This window comes from Agelaius tricolor, unplaced genomic scaffold (assembly GCF_023055355.1).
Source record: "Agelaius tricolor isolate 1412-34295 unplaced genomic scaffold, bAgeTri1.0.p SCAF_5, whole genome shotgun sequence".
In the NCBI taxonomy this organism is placed as follows: domain Eukaryota; kingdom Metazoa; phylum Chordata; class Aves; order Passeriformes; family Icteridae; genus Agelaius; species Agelaius tricolor.
Window position 1 is genome coordinate 12,361,925 of NW_027269265.1, and position 23,330 is coordinate 12,385,254.

Sequence of the window (23,330 nt, forward strand, 5' to 3'; positions counted from 1 at the left end):
TTGGAGAGTGATGTCCCCTTAGATTTCTGCTGTGTACGATGCCTGTGGCCTGCCCTGTTGCAGTGGCTCAACAAGCCCAGGATGAGAGGACACCCTTTTCTGCAGAGACAGCTGGCAAACTGAATTAGTGTCTGGGAGAAGAGAATCCTCTGGCAGTGCCACTACTGGAAATAAGCCACCTTGCACATCCCTGTCACTGGAGCTGAAGGCTGGGAACTGGCACAGTGATGCCAGGAATGCTCCCCTGCCAAGTTTCACCTTCCACCCCACACACTTTGCTCCCACTATTAAGTGTCCCTGTGCAAACTTCAGCTTATTATTTTGTAATTATATGAGGCCTGCAAAGGTAATTGAGAAAGCAAGAAAATCCCATTTACAGGGGCATGCCATATCCAGGCTGTAAAACATGGTTATTACTGACCTTAGGCAGAATGCCACATTCCAAGGAAAAACATGAACCATGCCAAGCACCAACCTCCAGAACCTTAATCAGGATGACGGGACAGTTTCACAAAACAGATGTGATCTTAAAAAGCAGCAGTTTTGAAGAGTACTTGCCATTATCAGGTATGCCATTAAATGGGTTTATAATTAGGAAATGCATGAGCTACTGTAAGAGATTTATGCAACAGAGCATTCTAATCTCCGCTGTTACTGATGCTTGTTTGGGTTGCTCATACTGGGATGGCTCCTTCTTGTGGTCCTGGGGTTGTTGCAATGTGATGCACATCAGTGTCTGCTTGCTTTAGTTCCCATGTGGAAATCTTTATCTTGTTATTTAACCTTTCTCCTACCTTCAGCTGGCATTAAACAGCTGGCATTAAACATCAGGCTCAGTCTGGAGCTCACTGTTGCATTAAACTCAGATTTCTCCCATTTCTCCCATACTTAATCTACAGTGTAACCAGACTGTGAAAAAGACTCATTTGCACAAGGCATTTGGGTTGCTTTGAAGAGTACTGAAGAACACCTCAAAACAAAACAGGTAACACTTTACAGCTGACTGCCAAACAGGACCCATGTTGCATCCTCTGCTGGGTCTCCTCTAGCAGGCTGGCTGTCCTTCCTGCCTGCTCCACCAGCAATGGGACAATCCTGGGCTGCTGCATCAGGCTCTGCTCCCAAAACCAACCCTCAGGGCCTGGCTTTTAAAATTAAATCTTTATGGAAGCCTGAAGAAATGAAGGGAACTTGGAAAATACTTGACAGATTTCAACAGTGGAACTCCAATCCCCTGGCTTTTGCACAGGGTTACCAGAATATGGTATCAAGACAACTGCCATGCAAAGCTTGCACCAGACTAAGTCAAGCAGAAATTCCCAAGATTGCTCTTGATGCCTCAAGTTTTAACTTTTATATTTTTCAGATTCTGTACTGCTTTAGTGTGTAGTTCTGAGCTTCATATCAAGGGATAGCAAGCTCTCTTTACAGAGTAGGGAGACAAAACAATTCCATCTCCAGCTGGGGACCAAGGACAACCAATCCAAATTTCAGGCCCAAGAGCATAAACAATGTGAACTGAAGAGAGAAAAACAAGAAGGATGGGACTTCATAACCTAAAGCTCTAATTGGACAATAACTCCACTATGCAAATGGACCAGAACTTATAAAAGTGAGAGACCTTGTGCCTGGTCATCCATTTTTGGGACCATTTTGGGTTCATCTTGGGTATAGCCCTAGCTGGGCTCTTGTACTACCCAAGGTGTATCCATTGAGGCCTTTTAATAAATACCTACTTTATTCTTTAACTCTGTTTAGCCTCTGTTCTAGGTCAGCCTTGACAAGGCATCACTCTGGTGGGAAGAATGGCTGCAAAGGAAACAATTTCATGGCCTGGATGATATGACTGGCTATGCACTGTTAAGTGTTCAGTGTCCTGTACCAGTAAAGCACAAGACCTGCACACCATTAACCAATGACTCCCCTTAAGTCCCTAGTCAGCAGTGCTGTGCCTGGGATTTCAGTTTGCATCCACCCAATACTTTGGTAGCCTTGTTCTGCATGAACAAACACTTCCCTTTTATTACTGCAAATCCGCAGGAGCACAGATGATGGGACCTGTGTATTTTTCAGTGACAGCAGGAGATGTGGTGGCCTGAGAAGAGCCTTAAGCCACTGTCCTTCACTTGCTCTGGCAAAACATTGCTGAGGTGGTGGCAGCCTGACTGCAGGATGGTGCTCAGCCAGCCACGTGAGAGGCTGGGCAGGCGAGGGCCACGTCTGCCTGTGGGAGAAGGCAGGGCTGCTGCACTGCTCCAGCCACAGGGCACTTGTAGGCTCCCTCCTCATGCTCTACAGTGCAGGAGGCAGAGCTGCAACCCCACAGTGAGTCTCAGTCACCTTCCTCTTACCAAGTGACACAGAAGCGCAGGAACTGAAGGGACAAATGAAACAAAGAAAGGCAGGGCCGTGTGGACAATAAACAGTTTATTACCAATATGAACACAGATACTGTGATGCACTGACGTACCATTTTTTAATATTGTGATAACTCTGAGACAAAGAACTTGTTGGCTGACAACTAAACATGTCTCTTTCTTCTGGTGATGCCTCAATACATTTCTGTTGGCAAAGGATCTTCATTTACATTGCAGACTACTAGTAAAATTACTTTGAAGTAATCTATCAAAAGCAAATGGTTCACGTGTGTTCTTATCTACTACTAAAAAGAAAGGTAATACATTTAAATAAGCAAATACAAAATACAAAAAAGGCTGACAAATCCAATGTGCAGTGTCAGATGAAATCTAAAAAATCCAGAAATTTAAAATTTAATAATCTTTAGATTAAGACTTGTAAAATGAAGCGAATCCAAGGCAGCAGCAAGCTTCAAAGTGTGCTGAGTCTGCTAATAAAAAGGGTGTAAGAACAAAGACAGTGCCGGTGTCCTCTCCCACCATCTTGCATGACCTTGGTACACTTAGAAATGATCCAATCTTCCTAGCATTCTTAGTACCGTCCAAATGCTTTGCAATCATTATGTTGTACTGATTCTACTCAACTCCTGCCGTATGGCTGGAAAACCAAAGCAGAGAGTTAGTGCACAGTGGTACAGCCAGTGCGATGGACATCGCTCAGTGCAGAGGCTGCAGAAAGTACACGCCGCTAAAAGGATGAGTGGAGGGCAAAAGGATGAGTAAGGGTAAGCAGTCAGCTGCTGGCTTGCAAACTGCAGTACTACTGTGAGAAGTTGCATCTGTGGTGTATGTGGATGCCTTGTTTTGCACTGGAATGAACTAGGGAGGCTCTGAGGGCCAAGCTGCTGGGACAGTAGCGTATGGACAAGGGGCTCTCCTACTGCAAACTGCCTCGGAGGTTTGTGAGCACACACATCTAGGGCAAGGGCACAGGGAATGGATTTTAGCTGTTTTACAGTCTCCTCTTTTTCCCCTTCCCTGTGAATCTAAGGTGGGGAGTGCAGGGTCTGGACATGCATCGTCCTGTGCCCTAATGTGGCCTTCAAATGAGAATTTTGCTGTGCGTTTTAATAATGGCCCTGAAAAATACTTTCAGTTGTAAACTGCAGAGTAATTTATAAAAACCTACTGATACATTTGGTACAGCTGCTGTACTTTCAATGTAATATAAGAACATGTGGCTATTTGGAAAGCTGTAATCAAGTGAAGGTTTGAAATAACTCTTCAAGCATAGGAAGCCTACAAAAGATTTTTGGGAAGGATTTTCAGTTAGCTTCCTTTGTCCCCTCCTCATCCCGGACCTGTGTGGCTGGCAAGTTACAAGTGAATTTCATGCTTGCTGATTGTGATAAATTGATGTGCCATGGGCTACAGGCAGGCCCTTTCTCACCCTCCCACCTGTGAGAAACACCAGCCAGCAAATTTCTCATAGGCTGGTGGTAAAAATGCTCATCAACAGCACAATAAAGGATGTAAGTGCAGTGTTATGGTCAGAGCTCAGATAAGGTAGATGCTTGTCTGCAAATGTGTGTATAAATCAGAGCTGTTCAGAGAAGTCTGAATACACCAGGGAACTCTCTGCAGTTCCTATCATCTTATCTGTGGAAAATTAGTCATAAAGATGAGAAAAATAATAATTTTTCTCTTTCTTACCATCAATTATCTCCTCTTTCACTTTGTGTAACTCTCTTACAACTTCCTCCAATATTTCCTGATGAGACAAAACACAAGTCAGCTGCTCAGAATTTCCTTCTAACTGGTGGAAGAAAATGCAAGTTTAACATGGTTGTGCTTGTCCCCCACCTCCATTGCTGGTCAGAGCCTAGCACTGTTAACAGCTACCTCTGCACTCCAGGCATGGATGCAGAGGATGCTGGCATATTTACTTGCACATTTCTGTGCAGACACAAGGATGAAATAGCAGTGAGATTGTGCTCTCTTGCTGCTCACCAGCTAGCCCTTCCCTAGGCACCTAGTTGTAGAGGAAATCAGAAGACTGAACAGCCGTTTTGCTCGTACAGCGCATGCATGGGGGAAAATGGGTAGCTTGCCAAACCTCTAAAAGTGCCAATGACATCTTCACTCACCTGTTTCATTCGATCAAAATCTAAGGCATCCATAGCCACATCATTGCTGCTGCTCACTGGCTTCATCCTTGAGAAATGGAAGAAAAGCATAAAAGAACCAGTCAGTTTCCTGCAATGTGTGCTAAACTGCACCCACCTGATGGTGTGGATGAAATCCACCCCAGAGCAGGAACACCTGTGTTCAAACACTGGACAGGAATATTTGGCAGCCAGAGAGCAGCACTGCTCCTGTATGCACAACCTGACCCTCAAAGATGCTGTGAATTCTTAATTTTTTTTTTGTATTGGGAATCTCAATGATTTCAGATTAGAAAATGCTGAGGGGATAAAGCCTGTTGAACACTGTGGTTTATTACAGCATTTGCAATTTGCAAGCTACGTGTCTGGTTTTCTCTCACAGTCCCTTTTCTGTACAGCAGCCCTGTCCTGGCAACCTAGGCTTTCACTGGGTGCTAAAGTAATAGTAGGTTACAGCTTAGAAAAATATTATTGGGAAAATAATAACCCACTAATCCTTTCCTTGGAAGACTTCAATGAGTCAAGTGTGGCTTGTTGATAGTGTCATGTATCACAGTCATTTTTTATTGACTCAGAAACAAAACCAGTCTGGCCTTAATGGCTAGTACACCTGAGTGTTATCAGTCTTTCTGCATGGTATTAGTCAGTGGGCTGAGCCATGATGACATCTGATAAAATAAATTAAGGAACTAGAAGCCGTTTGCCTTTTTCTTTTAATCAGTAACTCTAAAACATTTAAAAAACTAACTATGCTATACAAAGGCTTCAAATAACTTTGCCATCATCTTTAAGCCCAAAGTGGGGGCTGATGGAGATGCTGCTGCTCCTGAGGGTTGCTTGGTCTTGCAACCCTTCCTTGGGAAATCTTGACATGGTGTCCTATCATCTCACAGCTAAGGGAGTTAAGAAAGATCCAAATGCCATCAAACTGATGAAGAATGGAAACAGGTCACCATAGACAGCTTTAGAAACCTGCCCTGCTTCCCCCACAGAAGTCTTTCAAGCAAGCCCTACTACTACTGAGCACTACTCCAGGTGCTAAATTAGGAAACCATTTTTCCCCACTGAACTCCTCCTCCTGGGATGCAATGCCATTATAAAAAATAGCTACTGAAATGTGATGGCTGCTTTAAATAGCCCATGTTTCATTCCCATTTCCAAAGAGGAAGAATGGTCTTTTTCTATCTATTTGAAGCTCATGTCTTTCCTAGAACCAACATGTTTCACTGGTTTTAGGAGAGCTGGCAAAACTATATTTTGCTGTAGTAACACTGATGCATGCCTCTGAATGTTTGGGCAGAACATGTTACAGCATTTTAAACAAAGCAGCAAGTACGAGCAGATAGTTGCCATTGGCAACTTACCTCTCTCTAGACTATCAGCACTGTCATATACCTAACAATGTAAAATAAGTGACATCTCTCTCTTTGCAGTAAATACTAAGCATTTGTAAGCCTGTGTTCTACCTCCTTACTCATCCATCCATCTCAGTGTTCAGTAACACTGGGTGCTCCTGGACCAGCACGAGAAGCAAGCCTCTCCAGCTGTCCAACATCAAACTTTATCTCAATCTCTGTGATTAAAAACAGTGGTGCTGATCCTGAAGCTTGGCTACTCAAACTATTAGGTTTCTTGGCTTTTGACACCTGCTGGTTTCTGTACCCCATGTGTCTGAAAGATCTGTCTGTGGTGGGGCCTTTTTACAGCTTGATTTTATTACCAAGTTTCACTTATGCACCCACTGAGGTTGCATGGGTAGAAGAATAACTTCCCTTATCCCAGTTGCAAGCTCTTCAGATCATTTCTGCTTTTGCTTTTTAATTTCTGCAGAGGTTGAGCAATGAAAGCTTCACCTATTGGCAGGGTCACCATGAACCTGCTGTAGAGAGATCATCCAAAATGTGATTTCCACACGGCACAGCACTGCCAGACCCATGTCTCTGACTCACACACACACATGGATGGTTTAATTGCTGGTTCCAGCATGATTAACATCTATAATGCCCAAGTGAGCAGGGGGCTGCTTTCATGGAACAAAGCTCTGACATGACACCTTCACACTTGGTGCAGCAACAGACAAAGCAGATTGCGAGAGAATGAGCAAAAAGACGCGGCAGAAGACGAACACTAGTGCTGAATGATGGGATGAGCCAAAGGACAAGCCAAGACAGTTAAGAAGCCAGGCAGTTAGCCAGTACCTAGAAGACACGTGGGATTGTGTGGGGCTCTTAGCTTCACAGCTCTTCACCACTGATGGATTTCTACAGCAATGGAATGAAACGAGACATGAGTTGTGCGCGTGCCACGGGGACAGCGTGAGCATCATCCCACCTGGGACACCCCACGCAGCTCACCTAGAAAGTAATGAAGATACAGGCTTCTCAACAGAATTGCTCCTTTCCCATGGCTTCTTCCCAGAGTCTGAAAAGCAAGCATGAAAAGTTAGTTTATTGTTTTTGCTCTAAAAATAAAAATATCCTGAAGTGGATTGTCTTATACAGTTGCTTTCTTGCAGTGAGGATGAGGGACTTAGGAGAAGAACCAGGAAAATGAGATTGCTGAATGAGTGCATTTGCCTACATTATTGGGTAAGCATTAGCAAAAATCTGCTTAGTGATCCCTTTAATTAGGGACTACATAGTTAAACAACACTAAAAAGAAATGGAACTGGAACTGCAGGAGGAAAAGAATAAATAATTTCTATTAGGAAATACAGGCTAATTGCTGCAAGGCTTACTTTATTCAGTACAATATTTATTTATATTTTATATTAAGAAGTCTTAGGTTTTCTGTCTGCATAGTTGGCAGAAAATGGGGGTGTATGTAAAAAAAGGGCAGCAAGAGCCCACTATGCAAATCTCCATTATTAGAATAATGGAGAATTTATTTAATGTTATGTGCACTTCTAACACAAAGAACATTCCCAAAAAGCTGTACTACATAACACTTGTTGCTGAAAGCACTTCATATCATCCCAGTCTCCTAAAATGAACTGTTGCAGAGATTTGACAACTTTATATACAAGGATTTGCTTCTCTGTGAGATCCTGAAAAGCCTTTTAAAAGAATTACAGGCACTCCCAGGAAATCTCTAGATCTCATTTACATACACCTTTCTCCTGGCTTCCTCCCCTTCCCTGCAAAGCACACAAGTCATGGCTCTGTTCCAAAAGGAAGCTGGAATGGCTAAATAGTCATTCCCTTGGGAGAGATTCTCTCAGTACATGTGAAAGCCAAGACTGATGAGGGGATGAATGTGCGTGTTTGCAGCTCATCTACTCAGATACAATTATTTCAACTAATTTTAGGAAAAACAATTTAATTTGGGAACTCTCAGGATCAGACTTATTGCAACAAACTAAATAGCAGTTTGACATCCAAACCCCAACTGTATAGATCAGGACATTTACACTACAAAAAGTAAAATAATACAGCTTTTTTCTCTTAAAAGATTTAGGTATGTAATGTTGAAGACACAGATCCTCAGCTACATGTCTAACTAAATTGTCTTGCAATTTTCTTGACTATGAAGCATATAGAAGTCATAATTTCTTGCTGAATATAGTTTTTAAAACCACAGGTGTTTGGTAATTTTTCTGTTAGTTACTGTTAGTTTCTGCACTCAGAAGTAGGACAATGAATCCAGAGTCGAGAGGTGGTGGAGAAGACTAGATTAAGAAGACAACTACAATGCCAGTAGTTCAACTTAATTAATACCTGATGAATTTTGCTGCTGCTGGGCAGAGCCTCGTGTACTGGTTGAAGGAGAGGTGCTAGCATCATCCTACAAAGAGAAAAACAGGGCATTACTGAGTTTTAGGGAAGAAGTGCAGAGTCCTCTTCTACTCTGGAGGCAGCTGCAGCACATGTGGTACAAAAGCAAGTTTCCTCCCTGTCCAACAGGCACTGGTGCCAAGGTATGGGCTCAAGGCCATTTAAACTTTAACTTTCTCACACTGGGTGGAAAAATACATCCTTTCTTATTTTAGTTAATGTGGACACCTTTTCGTGATTACACTCAACCACTCTTATCTCTATATCCCAAATCAGGTGAAACCACTCTAAAGTGCTGTTCCCTAAATACAAATCATCCACTTCCCAAATTTAGAAACTCTCTGAGATGTGGAAACTGAGCCACCTAAAGGAACTGTTGCCACATCCCAGTCTTTCACCCCAAGACAGTCAGCAGTACCAGAGAGAGGAAATCAGGTACTAACAGAATGTAACTAAATCAATCAGTACTCCTTGGAAGTAGAAGACTAAACACTTCATCAGAGATATGGACTCTTTTATCTTGGATTTATGTGTGACAGATCATAAACCATTCATCCATATATTTGGTATGACAATATTATCTAGCAACCCTCAAAACATACTCAGGTAAAGCATGAGCTCTGCATTGTAAAATGGAATTGCACCTAGTCTGAAAGAACATGAAATGTACTCAAGACACAAATTAAACAGGTGCTTTCTAAATCACTTTTCTAAAGAGATTGGTGCTATTGGAAAGTTTGATTGGGGATATAAACTAATGTAGACTTTCAGCAAGAGAGAATAATGGACAGAAAGCAGAGGCTGGCAAGTTAGAAGCTAAATGGTGCCTTTCATCTCCAAGTGCATGGTTCATAACCAGCTTTGGGGCAAGATTAAGGGCAATGGTTGCATAGGGGTTCACCAGGCAAATTCCACGCTTGAAGCATGTCTTGGACAACATGCAGAAAACAGCTGCTTCTCTCCCTAAACAGTGAAAAGTGCTTATTCCTGCTCTTCCTACAAACCTTTTTGCTTGGGGCAAGACCTAGATTGTTTTTTTAATGGACTTCCTACTGAACAGCTTTGTCTTTGGAGAGAACATCGCTACACAGGCGATACGAGGCACACTGAATGCTCTATGACCTTGCAGCTGTGGCAGAAAGGCTTCACAAGGGTACTGGCTAGCAACAGCAATGCTGAATGAGCAGCAGCCTGGGAAAGCATCACATTGGAAAGGACACAGTGCAAATCCTGCCCTCTCCTAAAACAGAGAAGATCTTCCACACTTTACCATTCAACAGGTAGAAAAGTGTTTTCATCTGCATGTTGGACTCAAAGTTGTTGCATCAAGTTCAGTCTACAGACTGAGTCAAATAAAACCACTTGTATAATTGCTTTTGTGGAAGAGAAATTAATCAAAGTTCCCCAAAGTTGTCCAAATTCTATGTCAGTTTAGTGCAGCCATCAGGGTCACATATTTTGGCCATGATCTAATGGTTAATACACCATTTCCCCTTCTTCCACCAGGCACGTTCTCTGTGCACTCTGAAGTCTGAAGTGAGCTGATTCTTGCTTTGCATGGAGGCTGGCAATCCAAATTTACATTGCAGGGCTGATGGTCTACTTCAGCTTAGCTCAAGCCTCAAATATCAAGTAAGCAACATGAACTTTATCTCAAGTTAACTTGCCCAAAGGTCCAATGCACCTTCTTACAGGGCAATAGCATCCTGCTCCCTACAACACTGGGATTAGACCATGAAATAGAGCTCATTAACCTGGTTTAGACAATGCCTCCCTATGAATAAAGCATATTCATATGCTTTCATGTTCATATGCTGTTCTTGTTTATAGGGTGCTGCTCCCAGGAAAGGTGGGAGCAGTTACATTTGGCTTTGGATTGAATGGGCACATCTATCCCTGGTTCAGCACTGCAGTTATTGCCTGCCAGACAGTGAATGAGCACAGGGCTTTGGCTTACAAGGAATCTGCAAGAGCACAGCAGGGAGGAGTGTTTCACTTACATTTTGGCTTTCCTCTTCCTTCTTGTCAGCTGGCTTGTCTGACTGTGACGCTGCTTTCCTCCTTTGCAAAGGAACAGGAGATAGGACACAGTCAACCCTCTAAAAACAACCCTCAGGGGAAGACAAGATTCAGGCTTTGGTGGGAGTTACCATTTCTTTAGCTCATCCCAGGGAACATAACAATGGCTGGAAGTGTTTGGTTGGGTAGGGCTGGAGTGGAGATGAAGAATTCAGATCCCAGTGATACAACTCAGGGAGAGGGGCAAAATTATGAGGTGGTGTTTAACAGAGGGTGTGGAGCATAAGGAAACGTGATGAAACAGAGGGAGGAAGCAAAGCTGGGTATGAAACTGGGTGAGAAAAGGATGGCTTCTCTCAAGGATTCAGGAAGTCCTACAGAGGAGGAACACCTCACCCCTTTTCAGGGGCTTCTGAGGACCAACCCTGCCCACAGCAGGAGGCTCAGGTGGGCATGGCAGTGATGACACTGCTGGCAGCCAGCTCCAGTGTCACTTTGTCACCTGTCCTATATCCCACATCCCTGATCCTCACAGAGAAAGGGCTCTAGCAGTGCTCCCACATGATGGGAAAACTGTCCAAAAAGCCCTTCAAGCCAGGTTCACCCTCACTGGGAGAGACTGGGCACCATTTCTGCTCAGCCAAGAGACCCCTTCTTCCCTCCAGGGTGGGAAAGCTCTGGCTGGAGACTAGGAATCAGGAAACCAGCCCATCCACCTGGTTTTCAAGGGCCTTTGGTGAACAACAGCAGATTATTTTTGTCTCAAAAGCACTTCAAAGGCAGCAGAGCTCCTGAGCCCTGTAGTCCCAGGACCTGCAGTGTTGGTGCTGCCTGCAGAAGCTGAGTGAGGACCTGAGAACCACACTCATTTCTGCTTCCCAAGGAGGGCCAAAACTCTCTGAGGAGTAAGTGGCAAAGAGCTGCAATTCATCCACTGGGAAACTGGACATGACAGTAAACAAAGATGTTGGTTGTTTATTTTTGAAAAATACATTAAAAAATACATGTTTTTGAAAAAACTTCTTAGGCATTAGCCAAACTGGATGATGAAAAGAAGACCAAATTCTTGATTTTTAAGCCCTATTTAGGTTCTAAACATTACTCCAGTGGGCCAGGTGCTGAGGCTCTAGAAATCCAATTTCCCATTTTAGACCATTAGGGGAACTGCAGCTCAAGTCTCCACATGGACTTTAGTTGTGCTGAACTTTACCCTTATCCACCTGTGAACACTTCCCTTAGCAGATGATTTTAAACACCAATCTGACAGGTTTTTCATTTAGTCTTGGTTTTGAAGTGAACAAAATTCAACTCAGGAAAAAAAATCTCAGGAAGCACTAAGAAAGGCTTCTGAGAAAAGCCTCACTGGATACACAACTTGGAGGATTTGATGAAAATGTGACAAAAAACTGAAAAAACTGAGCAGTATGTGTCTGTAGGACACAGTGCTCTGTGGGAATTATTTCCAGATATTTCACTGCATTAATAATTTTACTAAACCAGTAATATTTTTTTGGTCTTTCTCTAATATTTACTTGATTTTTCTAACAAAAAGAAATTGTAATTATTATAAATCTTAGTGAGGGAAATATTTTCCAGGGTGAGAGACCAGTGTTAGATTTATGTCCTGCAACAAACTTAACTGGGCTGGGAGTGACAGTGGTCTGCGGGTTCATTATTCTGTTTGCACTTTAGTCCTGAAGCAAAGGGCTGCTCTCATGGGGTCCACTGAATCTAAAGAGTGGTATTTTATAGCATCTGAGCTCTCAGAAATGTTTTCCTCCATTACTTACCAAGCATTAGACATATTCCCTGTTTCTGAGCATGGGGTTTACTGCTCAGAAAAGGGCCCCTGAGATCCCATGCTCATAACTCTGATTTCTGTACTGAACATGCTCAATTTAAAACCAAACTAATATTTTTTTTTTACCTTCTGGTAATAGTAGGCAATCTGAAACACAGTGCTAGGTTCTTCCCTTCCCTATGTCATCACATATAAAAAGGAATTTGCAGCTAAAGGAAATCCTCGCAGTATCAGCTTAACAGCGTGTGCCCAGACAGCACCCTTGAATGGCACTTGTGTATTTCCAGGTACCTCCCTGGCTTTGTGAAGCAAAATTTAGGGGATAACTCTGTTGCTATCAGCTCCCTGGGAAAGGATTTGGGGCTCAGTTATTTTCAGAGTAGAGGTAGCACAATGCTTATGGCAGTGCAAGTGCTTTTGTCAAGATACCAGGGGAATTCCACTCTAAATACCTGAAGACACAAGATCCTACTGCCAAAAGCTTTACTGGAGTATACTTTAGACCAGAACCACACAAGTCTGCTGAATTTCTATATCCAAACACATAAGATGCCCATTCAGCTTGCTTGCTTGAACAGAGCTAGTTACCCCAGCATCACCAAACCTTACTTTGCCTGTAGACAACTTCCAGTTAGGGAAGGTCATTCTTGATACAGAGCAGGCCAAGAATCCCTAAAATCTATTAAGAGCTGTCAAGCTATTTTAATTCTGAAAAGAAAGAAAATTATCTGTTTGCTATTTTATACTGCTGGGAACTTCTTAGAGTGTTGTGTACTTATTTACTACTTTTCAAAGGGTTTCACAAGGATTTTCAAAGAATCCACAGCCCATGTTCAGAATTTCCTCTGAAATGAACAGGACATGGAGGAAAGTTGAAATCATACCTTTTGAGCGGAGAACTGTCTTTATACTAAGACAACATTATTTAAAAACTCCATCTCTGTGCACCCTACAACTGCACCTACCCTTCATTATTTTATTAATCCTTTTCTTTTACTACTTGCAAGTTTAAAAACTTAGATCTAAAAATATAGCATCTTACACTAGGAAAAGGCAGCCTATTTTTCCAATGCAACACCTTTCGCATTAGAAGTTGGGCAACACTGGTGACCAACATCTGCAGGACCTGTCAAATTGCAAGGAAACACCCACTGCTAACCACAAAAATGACAGTGCCTTGTTCCACAATTTGCTTCAGATCTCATGGGGCTTACTAGAGGTGGAAGTACAAACCTTTTTGCCAGTAATTTATTCATTTCTTCCATTAGTCCTCCTCCACCTCCTCCGCTACTTGTTCGATTGGCATCGCTCTTAGAGACCCCACTGGGGCTGGACCCTCCTGAACCATCTTCTGGCTTAAGAGAGAAATCAAGACTGGAATTAATGAAAGGTTTGCTTTACAACCACGCCCTTAATGATTAGTTTTCCCAAGTGTTAGAAACAGCAATCACAATCACAGCCCAAAACCAGAGATAGGATGTGTTCTGCCTTGGGAAGAAGACCCACAGGAATATTACTGAAACCAAGGCAGATCTGGGTGATGCAAATTATTAAAAAACCCACAGTGCTGCTTGTTCATAATTTTTTTTATGCATGGTTAAGCAACCCTTACCTAAGTGGACAGCTACTGACCAGACCTCAAGAGCCTACACTGTTTTTTTCTGTAAGTATAGTGTAGTTTTAACCACTTAAGTGAAAACACTAATGCATATTACAATGGTGGATTATGTGGAAGTAGTGAAACCCTGGCAATGTGAGCAGTCACAGCCATTAGCTAACTCATATGTTCTGAAGAGACTAAACTCTACCCAACATTTCCTGCTCAGCTTCATTTGCACTGCAAAATCCCATTTAAAGGTTCACCCAACGGGCGGCTGAAGCATGGTTCACCATGTTTCACTCAGGGTTTGCAGACCATTGCACCAAGCTGTGCCAGGCTGTCCTGCAGCAGAGAAGAGCCCGTTGGGGAGTCCCAGTGGCACCTCCTTACCCGCTGAACTCTCCTTAGTTTGGCACCAGCCAGAGCTGCTGCGAGCCCTGACACTGACCCATCTTCAGCGCCAGCCCCCTGGCCCGCGCCTGCCGGCAGTGGGGGCGGAGGGGGGGGTGCAGCTCCCATGGGTGGTGGAGGGACTGGGGGGGGTGGCGGAGGTGGGGGCCCCCCAGATGAAGCAGGGATCACAGCAGCACCACTGGGGTGGCCAGGAGGAAGTGCTGGGCCTGAAATGCAGAGAACAGAAATTAGATGTGAAGCACGATGTCCTCCAGCCCCACAGACAAGGTCACGTTCCCACTCCCAGCACCACGGCCTGACTCCAGGACAAGGGGCTGGTGCAAAGGAGCACCATCCATGTGAAGAGGTGCTTGTATCAATGGTCAGCCAGCTACAGCTGTGTCCTCCTGAGAGACCCCGTCACTGGCAGTCTTCTCCCTCCTCTCCTCCCTGGCTGGGCTAGTGTTTCATTCTGTGTCAGAATCAGAACACAGACAACGCTTCCCAGTTTGTAAGTAGCACATTGTTCTTCTCCCACAGCTTTCTATATGGAGATAATAAACTCCATGGACTTTGGTTGACATCAGCTTTTCAGGAGAATTGTGGGCTACAGTGACACATCCTCCTTTCTGTCATGCAGAAGGTGTGTGGCCTCAGCCAGTTTTGCAGAATAACCAGGGCAGACTCAAGCTCCAAGTACCCTGAGCTTCTGCAAAGCTCCTCTCAGCAGCAGCCCGTTAGATGGGATGATGGTGGTAACTCCATTGCAGTGTTCCACCTGTCTGTAACAGGTCAGCTGAAAGAATACACCTCCCCAAGGGTATTTCTCCATGCACACTGCCAGAACAGGCTGCTCTTGGTATGTATTCACAGCTTCAGTTGTTCAGTGTTACTTTGAAAGACAGGTGGCTTTTGACTGAGAAATATTTGGAAACCATATTTAACATTAACAGCTTGTTTTTCTTCTTATCTAGATTTTCTTATAATATTGCCTGATTTCTGTGGTTACTTCTGCCATTATTTCACACTCCCAATTCCATTCTTGAAATGAACCATAGCTGCTGTTAGAAATACTTTAAACATTTCAAGCCCTCTTTCGTTCATGAACATAACAGTTAGTAATTCATTGTGGGTACATTTAATTGTAATTGCAAAACTACACCCACCTAATTAGAGGGCAGCCTCAGGCAAAAATTGAACTGAGTCAAAATAATGGAGTGATGTGAGTTTAAAATAACTGTATTGAACTAAGTGGATTTCAAGGACTTGCATCAGCTGAAGGACTGAGCCTCCAGTGGTTACAGTAATACTTTTAGCAGAAAGTAAAAGGAAATGTCTTAGTTTTCTTCCTTTTACAGGCACACTACTTCAGCATTATATGTGGTTATAAATCTGAATAGATCCAAGTCACAAAACATATGCTCTGAATTGCAAATAGGCATTGCTTGCAAATTGTTCTCACTCCACAGGCTTCATTTTAGATAGGCATGAGAAATCAAGACCATATACAAAGTGGACAGACACAAAGCCCAGCCCTTGATCTGCCTTCAATGAGAAAGGTTTGCTGGAATAGTTACAGTGACAAGCCCACAACTATACATGCAGTGAATACCAGGAACAGAGTTTCTTGAATTAAATAAATTGCACAACCACAGGGAATTCTGGGTATCTTAAACAAAATCCATGTTCTGTGTTTCACTTGTAACAGAAATACCACTTAACAAAAAGAGTAAAAATCACAACCTTTACCAATATCCTACACAGACAAGAAACCTACCACAGACCTGGCCTCCAACTTCAGAAGAGCCCACCTACTATGTTTGGACCAGCTGAAAATAGGTTCTATATGAAGCCCTTTAAAACAATTTGACTTTGCTGAATGACAAAAATCTTGGTCTGGGATAATATAGTAGGAATATGCATTGGAACAACCCAGCTACATGGTCCTGGTTCTGTAATTCTTTTTGCCTGGTCCCAGGACCAGTCTGGAGTGATTTTGATATTTTTCCACCCCAGTTTCAGAAATCACACACAGCACCAGCAGCTTTGGGTCTCTCAGCCCTCGTTCTACTGGTCAGGGGCAGCACCAACCAGGCTTTTTGAACAGGTGACAGCTGAGGCTTTACACAGGTCACAACTCATTCAAAATCAGTACTTACTCAAGTGGGCAATGGCTGATGATGTCATGTAAGGAGGGGTCCTCCTGGGCAAAGCCACCTCAGACACAGCAGCGTGAGGGGGAGGCAATGGAAGACAGTGTGACATGGGCTGGCACCACTGCTGGGCAGGACAAGATGGCAAATGGCAGGATGGGGAGGGAGCCTGGCCACAGGAGCTGGGGGGGCTGGCGATGGTGGGCAGCGGGGAGCAGGGTGCAGCTCCTAGGTGTGGAAAGAAGGACCCATCCACACTTTTCACCTGGCTTCCAGGGGGGCCTAAAGCAATTTGTTCCTCAGGATGGCCGTTCAGGGGGGCATTTGCTGAGGTCTCCCACCCTGCTTTATCTGCGGGTGCCTTGACCCTGTCAGGTGGGACAGGAATCACGGGCAGGATGGTGGGACCACGTGGCTGCAGGACATCACCCCTCTGCAGAGATGGTGCAGTTGTGACAGAGGGAGAAGAAGACTGAGGAGAGCAGGAAAGAGAAGAGCCCCTGAGAGGCTGGTGAGAGGGAAAGGGGGGAGGATGGAGAGGTGGTGGAGACAGCGAGGTTCTCCTGATGCCTGGCATGACAGTCCTGCCATTTGGGCAGGGTGGAGGGGAGGAGCCCGGGGCTGCTGGCAGCTCAGAGGCCGAGTGCCTGTGCAGGAACTGCGGGGGCTCTCTGGCTCTCGGCTGGGCCAGGAAAGGGGACTGAGCAACGGGCTCGGGGACGGCGGGTGCTGAAGAGACAGCGCTGGCTGGAGGTAGCGGGGGCAGCACAACACCAGAGGCAGGAGTACCGCAGTGACTAGAGGCAGGAGGAGGAGACTGGGGATGAGAGGGGGGAGAGCATATGCTTGGTTGAAGGGTGGAAACTAAAAGAACAGAAGAGACAAAAGAATAAGGTGGGTACACAGGAAGGAACGAAACAAGTGGAACGGAGGAAAAGGAACCGTGAAGTAAACGCAAACAGAAACTCAAACAAAGCCAAGAGGAGATGGTGCAGGCACCAGCTTGGGGATTTCCAGCCCTCAGCAGAACTGGAGGGGTGTGCAGAGCAGAACCCTGGCAGCACGGGATGGGCTGCATGCTCTGGTGACAGCGAGGCTCCTCCAAACCCCACGTGGATCTGAGTCAGGATCACGAGCATCACCTTTGCACCAGGGACAGGTGCAAGGGACAGGCTGAACACAGAGGTGGCCACCCTGCAGGCAGAGAGGAAGCAGCCAGCAGCCCCTAGGAGCCATGTCCCATTCCTTGTGGATGCCAAGGCAGGATTTTGCCTAAGTTCCCTACAGAACAGCACACTAACCTCTGCTGAAACAAGAGTCCAACTCTTTCTGTCATCAAAGGCACATGTGTGTGTCTGAGCTGGTTGCTAGAAATGGTTTAACAGCTGAGAAAAAACACTTCCCTTATGTGGCCAGATTAACTGAAAAAACTTGCCCAAATCCAAAGCCCAAACACAAGATGGCCATCTTGGCTTGCTTGCTCTGCCTCCTTTTCAAAAGGCAAAGCCATACTTTGTAGCTATAAACTATTCCTGCCATCTCTTCTCTCAGTTTAGTGCAACTTAATATGCTATAGAAGATTTTTAAAGCTCATTAAATATATATATTTTTTCCATTAAGTTCACAGAAGACTTCATGATCACAAAATCCCCAGTGAAGAGCATCTAGAGCTGTATCTTCCTCTGTAGTTTGTTTTGTGCTGCAGAGCAATGGGGAGTGCTGGAGCACATCCAGCGCATCAATCCCTTTGTGCTGACATCCCCTGGAGTCACTCTTGGGCTGGCTGTGCTTCATGCTCTCCCCAGGGTGTGGAAGAAGCATGGCCAGGCCCCCTTGGTACACCTAAAATGCCCCTCAGCTGTACAAGTTTTGCCAAGTGCAAAACCTGCCCAGCTCCACCAGCATGCCTCAGACCTGAGCCCCTGCAAAACAACACAACCGTGCCCAAATGCATGTATGTCTCTAGCTGGAAATCTAATCTTTAAAATATAACTGTAACCATAACCACTTTCAGCAATCTAGCTTTTGTACAGCACCCCACCAACCCCAAGAGCAGCAAGAGGAGACAGTCAGGGAGAGCAGACTGTATCTGCTTGATTTGATACGTGCCTGTGGTAGAGGTTCTTCTTTCCAGGGATTCCTGGCGCTGTTGCTGTTGCTCCATCACTTGTCTAAAACAGCAATGAAAAAACCCTTGGTCATTAGATATTCCTTATCATTTTGAGAGAAAGCTTCATACCCTGAGAAGCACTGTGTGTCTGGGGAGAGAGCTGATCCTATGAGATGGAGCTGGGTCTGATTTCACTCACCCTGGCCACAGCAGTGCCAGTTCACACTTTGGGAAACCTAACCAGGACATGGCCCTGCACACACTGGACACTGCAGGGGCTGGTTGATCCATTTAAAATAACTCCTCAGCGCTCTGCACAAGGAATAGGCAGTGCCCAATGCCCAGGAGAGCACAGCAAACATGCATGCTGTTAACCTGAAGTGTGTGAGCATTGCAAGGAAAGAGTAAGGGGCATCCCACATAAAATCACAGAATCACACATTGGATAAGGTTGGAAGGGAGGACTGGAGGCCATCTGGTCGAACCTCCCTGCTCAAGAAGGATCCCCTGGAGGACACAATCCCCAGGATTCTGTCCACACAGCTTTTGAGTATCTCCAGAGAAGATATTCAAAAGCTGTCTGGACAGAGAAGGAAATACTCAAAATGACACAGTCCAGAATCTTTGATGGATCAGGAGCCCAAAGCACTTGTAGAACTTTAGCATATTAGAATGGAAATATAGCAAAGCTTCATCTGTGTTCTGGTGCTGACTGCAGGAAGCCTCTGCTGTCCAGGTGCACATGCAGGCCCATTTTGGCACTGCCGGTCCAGCTGGCAGCCCCAGCACCGCTCTGCTCCCTCTGCAAACCCCATCACGGCCCGGCACTGCTGCTCTCCCTGCTCCTTGCCCCAGGAGCTGCCAGCTCTGGTGTGGAGCCTCCCCGGCAGGGAGAGGCTGGGCCAGCTCTGCAGGGATGTGCAGTTCCAAGGGCCCAGCAGCAGAGTCTGCTCTTGCACCCTGGACCGCTCCTGCAGGAAGGGATGTCCCTGACCCCTGCCACAAACCCACCCTCACTTGGCTCCTCCTAAAAACCCTGACAGTATTAAAACACAACTCTGAATTTACCTTGCTGAAGCACTTGGTAATAATAAAGTTTATTACTATTTTCCTCCACAGTTTCTAGGTTGAATTTGCCCTAATTAATTTCATTTATCTTTAGACCAGTCTTCACTGAGCAGTTTTCTCTTTTCTCAGCTTGATTTACTTTGTACAGTAAAGCAAGCTCAACTCTAAGCAGCATTTCTATTTTGACTCCTTGCACAGTATTTTAAGACACCTCCCTGTTACATCTTTACTTGTACTTTCCAGAGTCTGCAATGCTGAGCAATTCTGTCTTATTTATATACCAGTAGAAGGTTTTAAAGTAAAAAATAGTCCAATGTGGAAAATAAAGACTCTTTTAACTTGCAAAACAAATTTTCTGTGTTTCATATCTAGTTCAATATATGGTAAGGGAAAATACATTATTTTGCTATGGGGGGATCAATCCTAAAGTGGTTTTATGTTCAGAACATGCAATCCATGCAATTTCTAGAATATTGCAGGTTTCTGAGAAAATTATCATATGTGCAAAGGTGAATGACTTTTGAGAAAGTCTTAGTTGGTTGATTCAACTGGTGTCATTTAAGCTATTACACTTTAAACCAAATAAATATAAATCTTTGCTTCAATACATGTCCTGACTCTTTCTTGATTGTTATGGATTGTTAACACATGTCTAAGAATTTCCTGAGCATACTGTCCTCTACCTTAGCTTGGCATTTATTAGCAAAATTTGATGATGAAGAACAACTTGATACACACATTTTCCTGATTAAACCTGGAGGAAATTCTAGGTTTATCTAGAGAACCAACCTGGGAAATTCCAGTCTGACAGAATAAGAAAGAAATATGGGTAAAACACCCCCAAATCATCAGAGCTGCTGCAGAACAGATTGAGGTTCAGGGTGCAAAAATCCAAAGCAGGGGTTAGCCACTGCCACTTGGAGTCACTGGGGCTCATACCAGCCCTTTCTGCCCTTGGCCAGAAGCAGTTTACATGTGCCAAATGCACCCTCCCACACATGCTAAAAGGAGAAGTTCTTAAAGTCTTAGGAAGTCAAATTTATTCTAGTTGAACTAAATAAAGCCTGGGATTGGCACAAGGTTACTTAAGGAGTATGCAAGGAGAAAAGTACAAGAGAGGACAAATTACACTCTGACTTAAAAAGAATATTCTTTAAAAATTTGTGTAAACATCTCTAAAAAAAGCTTTTAAACAGACAAATTTGCAGGGTAGAAACCATAACTTAATTTCCTTCCTGCTTATTAAAAAAACCCTAGGCTTAAAATTGGGCCTGCTCTATGCTTAAAGAATGCATCAGCATAATTAAAGCTGAAAGTCCTCTAGTGCAGATGCAGTAATATCTAACTGCATCTACTGGCACATCTTATTCCACTCCAGTGGAGCAAAAGGAGCTTTCCTAGGGCCATGTGCCCTGCAGCAGTCAAATAATGCTTACCCAAAGGGCTTTTACTTCTCTAAACAAAAAAGAAGAAATATTTTTTTTTTATTCTAACAGTTAAGCTGCTCACATTTTAAATGTACAGAACAGACATCCAGACTGGAGGCCTGAATTACACACACAGAATGAGTGACTTCCACTGGTTAAAGGAAGAGCTGGATCAGGTTTTTCAGGAAGGCAGTGGAGAGGCAATATCTCCTGCCCTGTGTGAGCAGGGGCTCTCTGACCTTTGTGGTATCTCTGCTCTCCCAAAGTAAATCTCAGGTGAAATATCCTCACTGCTGACCAGTCATGGGTAAATCCCTACTAAATCTCAGGTCTTTCACAGTTATTCATAGAGGTGCAGGAAATCAGTTTCCCTACACTTCCCCTATAGTTTTTGGAGGCAGGAAGACTCCTGAGCACCTACCCAGCAAAGAGTTTATCTGGAGTGTGAACATTGGCTCACTTCACCCTGTAACAGCCATTACAGAATCATTAACAATAATTAGAAAACATTCAGAACCAGCTTAAAATGTGTACAAGCAAAAAGAGCAGTGCTTACTGGTGAACAAGGACTGCATGTTCATGCAAGTTACAAGCTAGAACTGTGCCACAGCTGATTAACTCACCTTCTCTGTGCCTCCATCTCATCTGGAGATGGACCATTCTGGATCTGGCGCTGGGCAGCTGGACCTACAGAAAAAAATGAGAAGATGCTATTAAGAAAGAAAGCAACTGAAAAAACAGTGCCACTCAGATTGCTTCTCCACCTGACTATGACAGATAAACCTCAAGCATTATTGTTTTCTCTTTGCCTTTTTATTATTTTTAGCTCTATTTTTTCATATTAGACAAATCGTTGACTCCTGTACAGTTTTAATTCCACTGGGAGAATTCAGGGAGCAGATTTGTCCAGAAACTTGGCACCATGGTTTCTGTAGATTACACACTAATCCCTGGGTGATGTGAGGGCCTGCAGTGTTGCAAAAGTTGTCCTGTAGAAGGACAGCCCACTGCACTGGGATGCATTTTTAGCTTTGACATGGTTCAGCTCCATCCTTCAGATATTATTCTGTGCTTGCACAGAAATTCAACTGCCTCACTGAGTCTGGGAGCACACATTGTGCTATCTCTGATGCTGAGCTGGAATCAAAGCTGCCTGATGGAAGGTGCAAAGAGATGCAAAATTAAACAAGACTTTTACAAAGGTGACTTTTCTTTTTACAATGCTGTGGTCTCCTGTTTCTGGGGGATGCACAGCAAGCTGAGCTTTCACTGGCATCCACCAACAAAAGCTGACTATGCATATGACCATTTGAGTCACATCTCCTCTCCTGATTCATCATTTAATCTCTGTTCTCAGACATTTAATCAAGGACATTGCCCCTACATGCCATTTTCAGAAAGAAACAATTATTCTGAAAATAAAAATAACTGCTGGTAACATAAGTGGCCCTGCACCTATTACAAAGATTGTTCCATTCATTTGAGGAGGTGGAGTTCAACTGTGATTAAACAGATAAGACTTTTATTAAATCAAACAGCAATTTTCCTGATAAACTGGGAAGGAGGTCAATTATGTGCAAGAAATTATTATGACTACCTTATTTTTTAATTTTTAAATGTAAAACTTCTCACTTTTTAAAGTTATCCAACAAGAGCAAACCAGAATTAAATACTTACAAACCTAAATATGTCACTCTCAAATTGTTAAGCATATTTATCTCTGTATTCTTTATGTATTACTGCCAGGCTGAATGCTATCTGAAAACCAATTAAGAAAATGTGAAAACAGGAAAGATGGCAGAAACGCATCGTAGTCAGAAATTCCAGAGCATTGACTGATCCTGAGGAAATCATGCATATTTCTGAAATCTGTTTAAGGACTAACATTTGAAGTAAGGGTACACAGAACTTTCTGAAAACCAGGCCTGTGTATTCTAATTTGGGGTCTCCCAAAAATGAAGCCAGTGACAACCACTAAGCCAAAAGCTCTGACATTTAAAAATATCCTATGTTTGGGCATGAAGTGAAGAGAGTTCACTTTAATGACTCATGACTGACAATTTAGTGCTGTTTATCATAGGTCTTTGGCAAACTATTTAGACAGAAATGCCACATTTTGTAAAGATCACACGAAATAATGAACGTGGGGAAGCGGGTGATTGTTTTGGGAAGAAAGCCTCAGGGAAAACCTTGGCAAATATTTGGGACCCACCCAGCAGGCGGCTCCGTGAAAGGAGTTTAAGGTGCAGCAAGGAGCTCAGAAACCACAGGTGAGGATGCCAGGGACAGCTTTCAGCCTGCTCAGCCCCAGCTCGCGGCCACGGAGGGCAGGGATTAATTTCGTGCTCGATTCTGCACATGCATGCTCTGCTGTGCACGTACAGCAGACAGCTGCGAGGATCAGGGGTTTCAATCCCACTGGATTTCTAGGCTTAATTCCCCTCCACATTTTTCGGTATTTCTC

At 44.0% G+C, this 23,330-nt stretch overlaps 2 protein-coding genes across 6 annotated transcripts in view; both read right to left on the reverse strand.

Moving 5' to 3' along the window:
• Positions 1–2,410: 2,410 nt before the first annotated feature.
• Positions 2,411–23,330, reverse strand: part of EVL (Enah/Vasp-like) — a 148,064-nt gene continuing 127,144 nt past the window's right edge. For 4 of the 5 annotated variants that reach the window (XM_071426484.1, XM_071426485.1, XM_071426482.1 and 1 more), the window contains exons 4-14: positions 21,490–21,553; positions 18,371–18,432; positions 14,106–14,335; positions 13,349–13,470; positions 10,296–10,356; positions 8,239–8,305; positions 6,877–6,943; positions 6,721–6,783; positions 4,505–4,571; positions 4,071–4,128; positions 2,411–3,015 (exon numbers count right to left, since the gene is read on the reverse strand). In XM_071426484.1, the coding sequence (XP_071282585.1) occupies positions 2,978–3,015; positions 4,071–4,128; positions 4,505–4,571; positions 6,721–6,783; positions 6,877–6,943; positions 8,239–8,305; positions 10,296–10,356; positions 13,349–13,470; positions 14,106–14,335; positions 18,371–18,432; positions 21,490–21,553 (899 nt within the window). In that variant the 3' untranslated portion in view covers positions 2,411–2,977. The remainder of the gene's footprint in view (positions 3,016–4,070; positions 4,129–4,504; positions 4,572–6,720; positions 6,784–6,876; positions 6,944–8,238; positions 8,306–10,295; positions 10,357–13,348; positions 13,471–14,105; positions 14,336–18,370; positions 18,433–21,489; positions 21,554–23,330) is intronic. The other variant, XM_071426486.1, reaches the window with a different exon arrangement.
• On the reverse strand, positions 14,344–18,363 carry LOC139589781 (ena/VASP-like protein). Its single transcript, XM_071426487.1, has one exon. It carries the CDS (start codon positions 17,337–17,339, stop codon positions 16,257–16,259), a length of 1,083 nt encoding a protein of 360 aa, XP_071282588.1. The 5' UTR covers positions 17,340–18,363; the 3' UTR covers positions 14,344–16,256.

What these genes read in the sequence shown, in the direction of transcription:
- LOC139589781 (XM_071426487.1), bottom strand. Translation starts at nt 17,339, where the DNA reads ATGCAGCCCATCCCGTGCTGCCAGGGTTCTGCTCTGCACACCCCTCCA.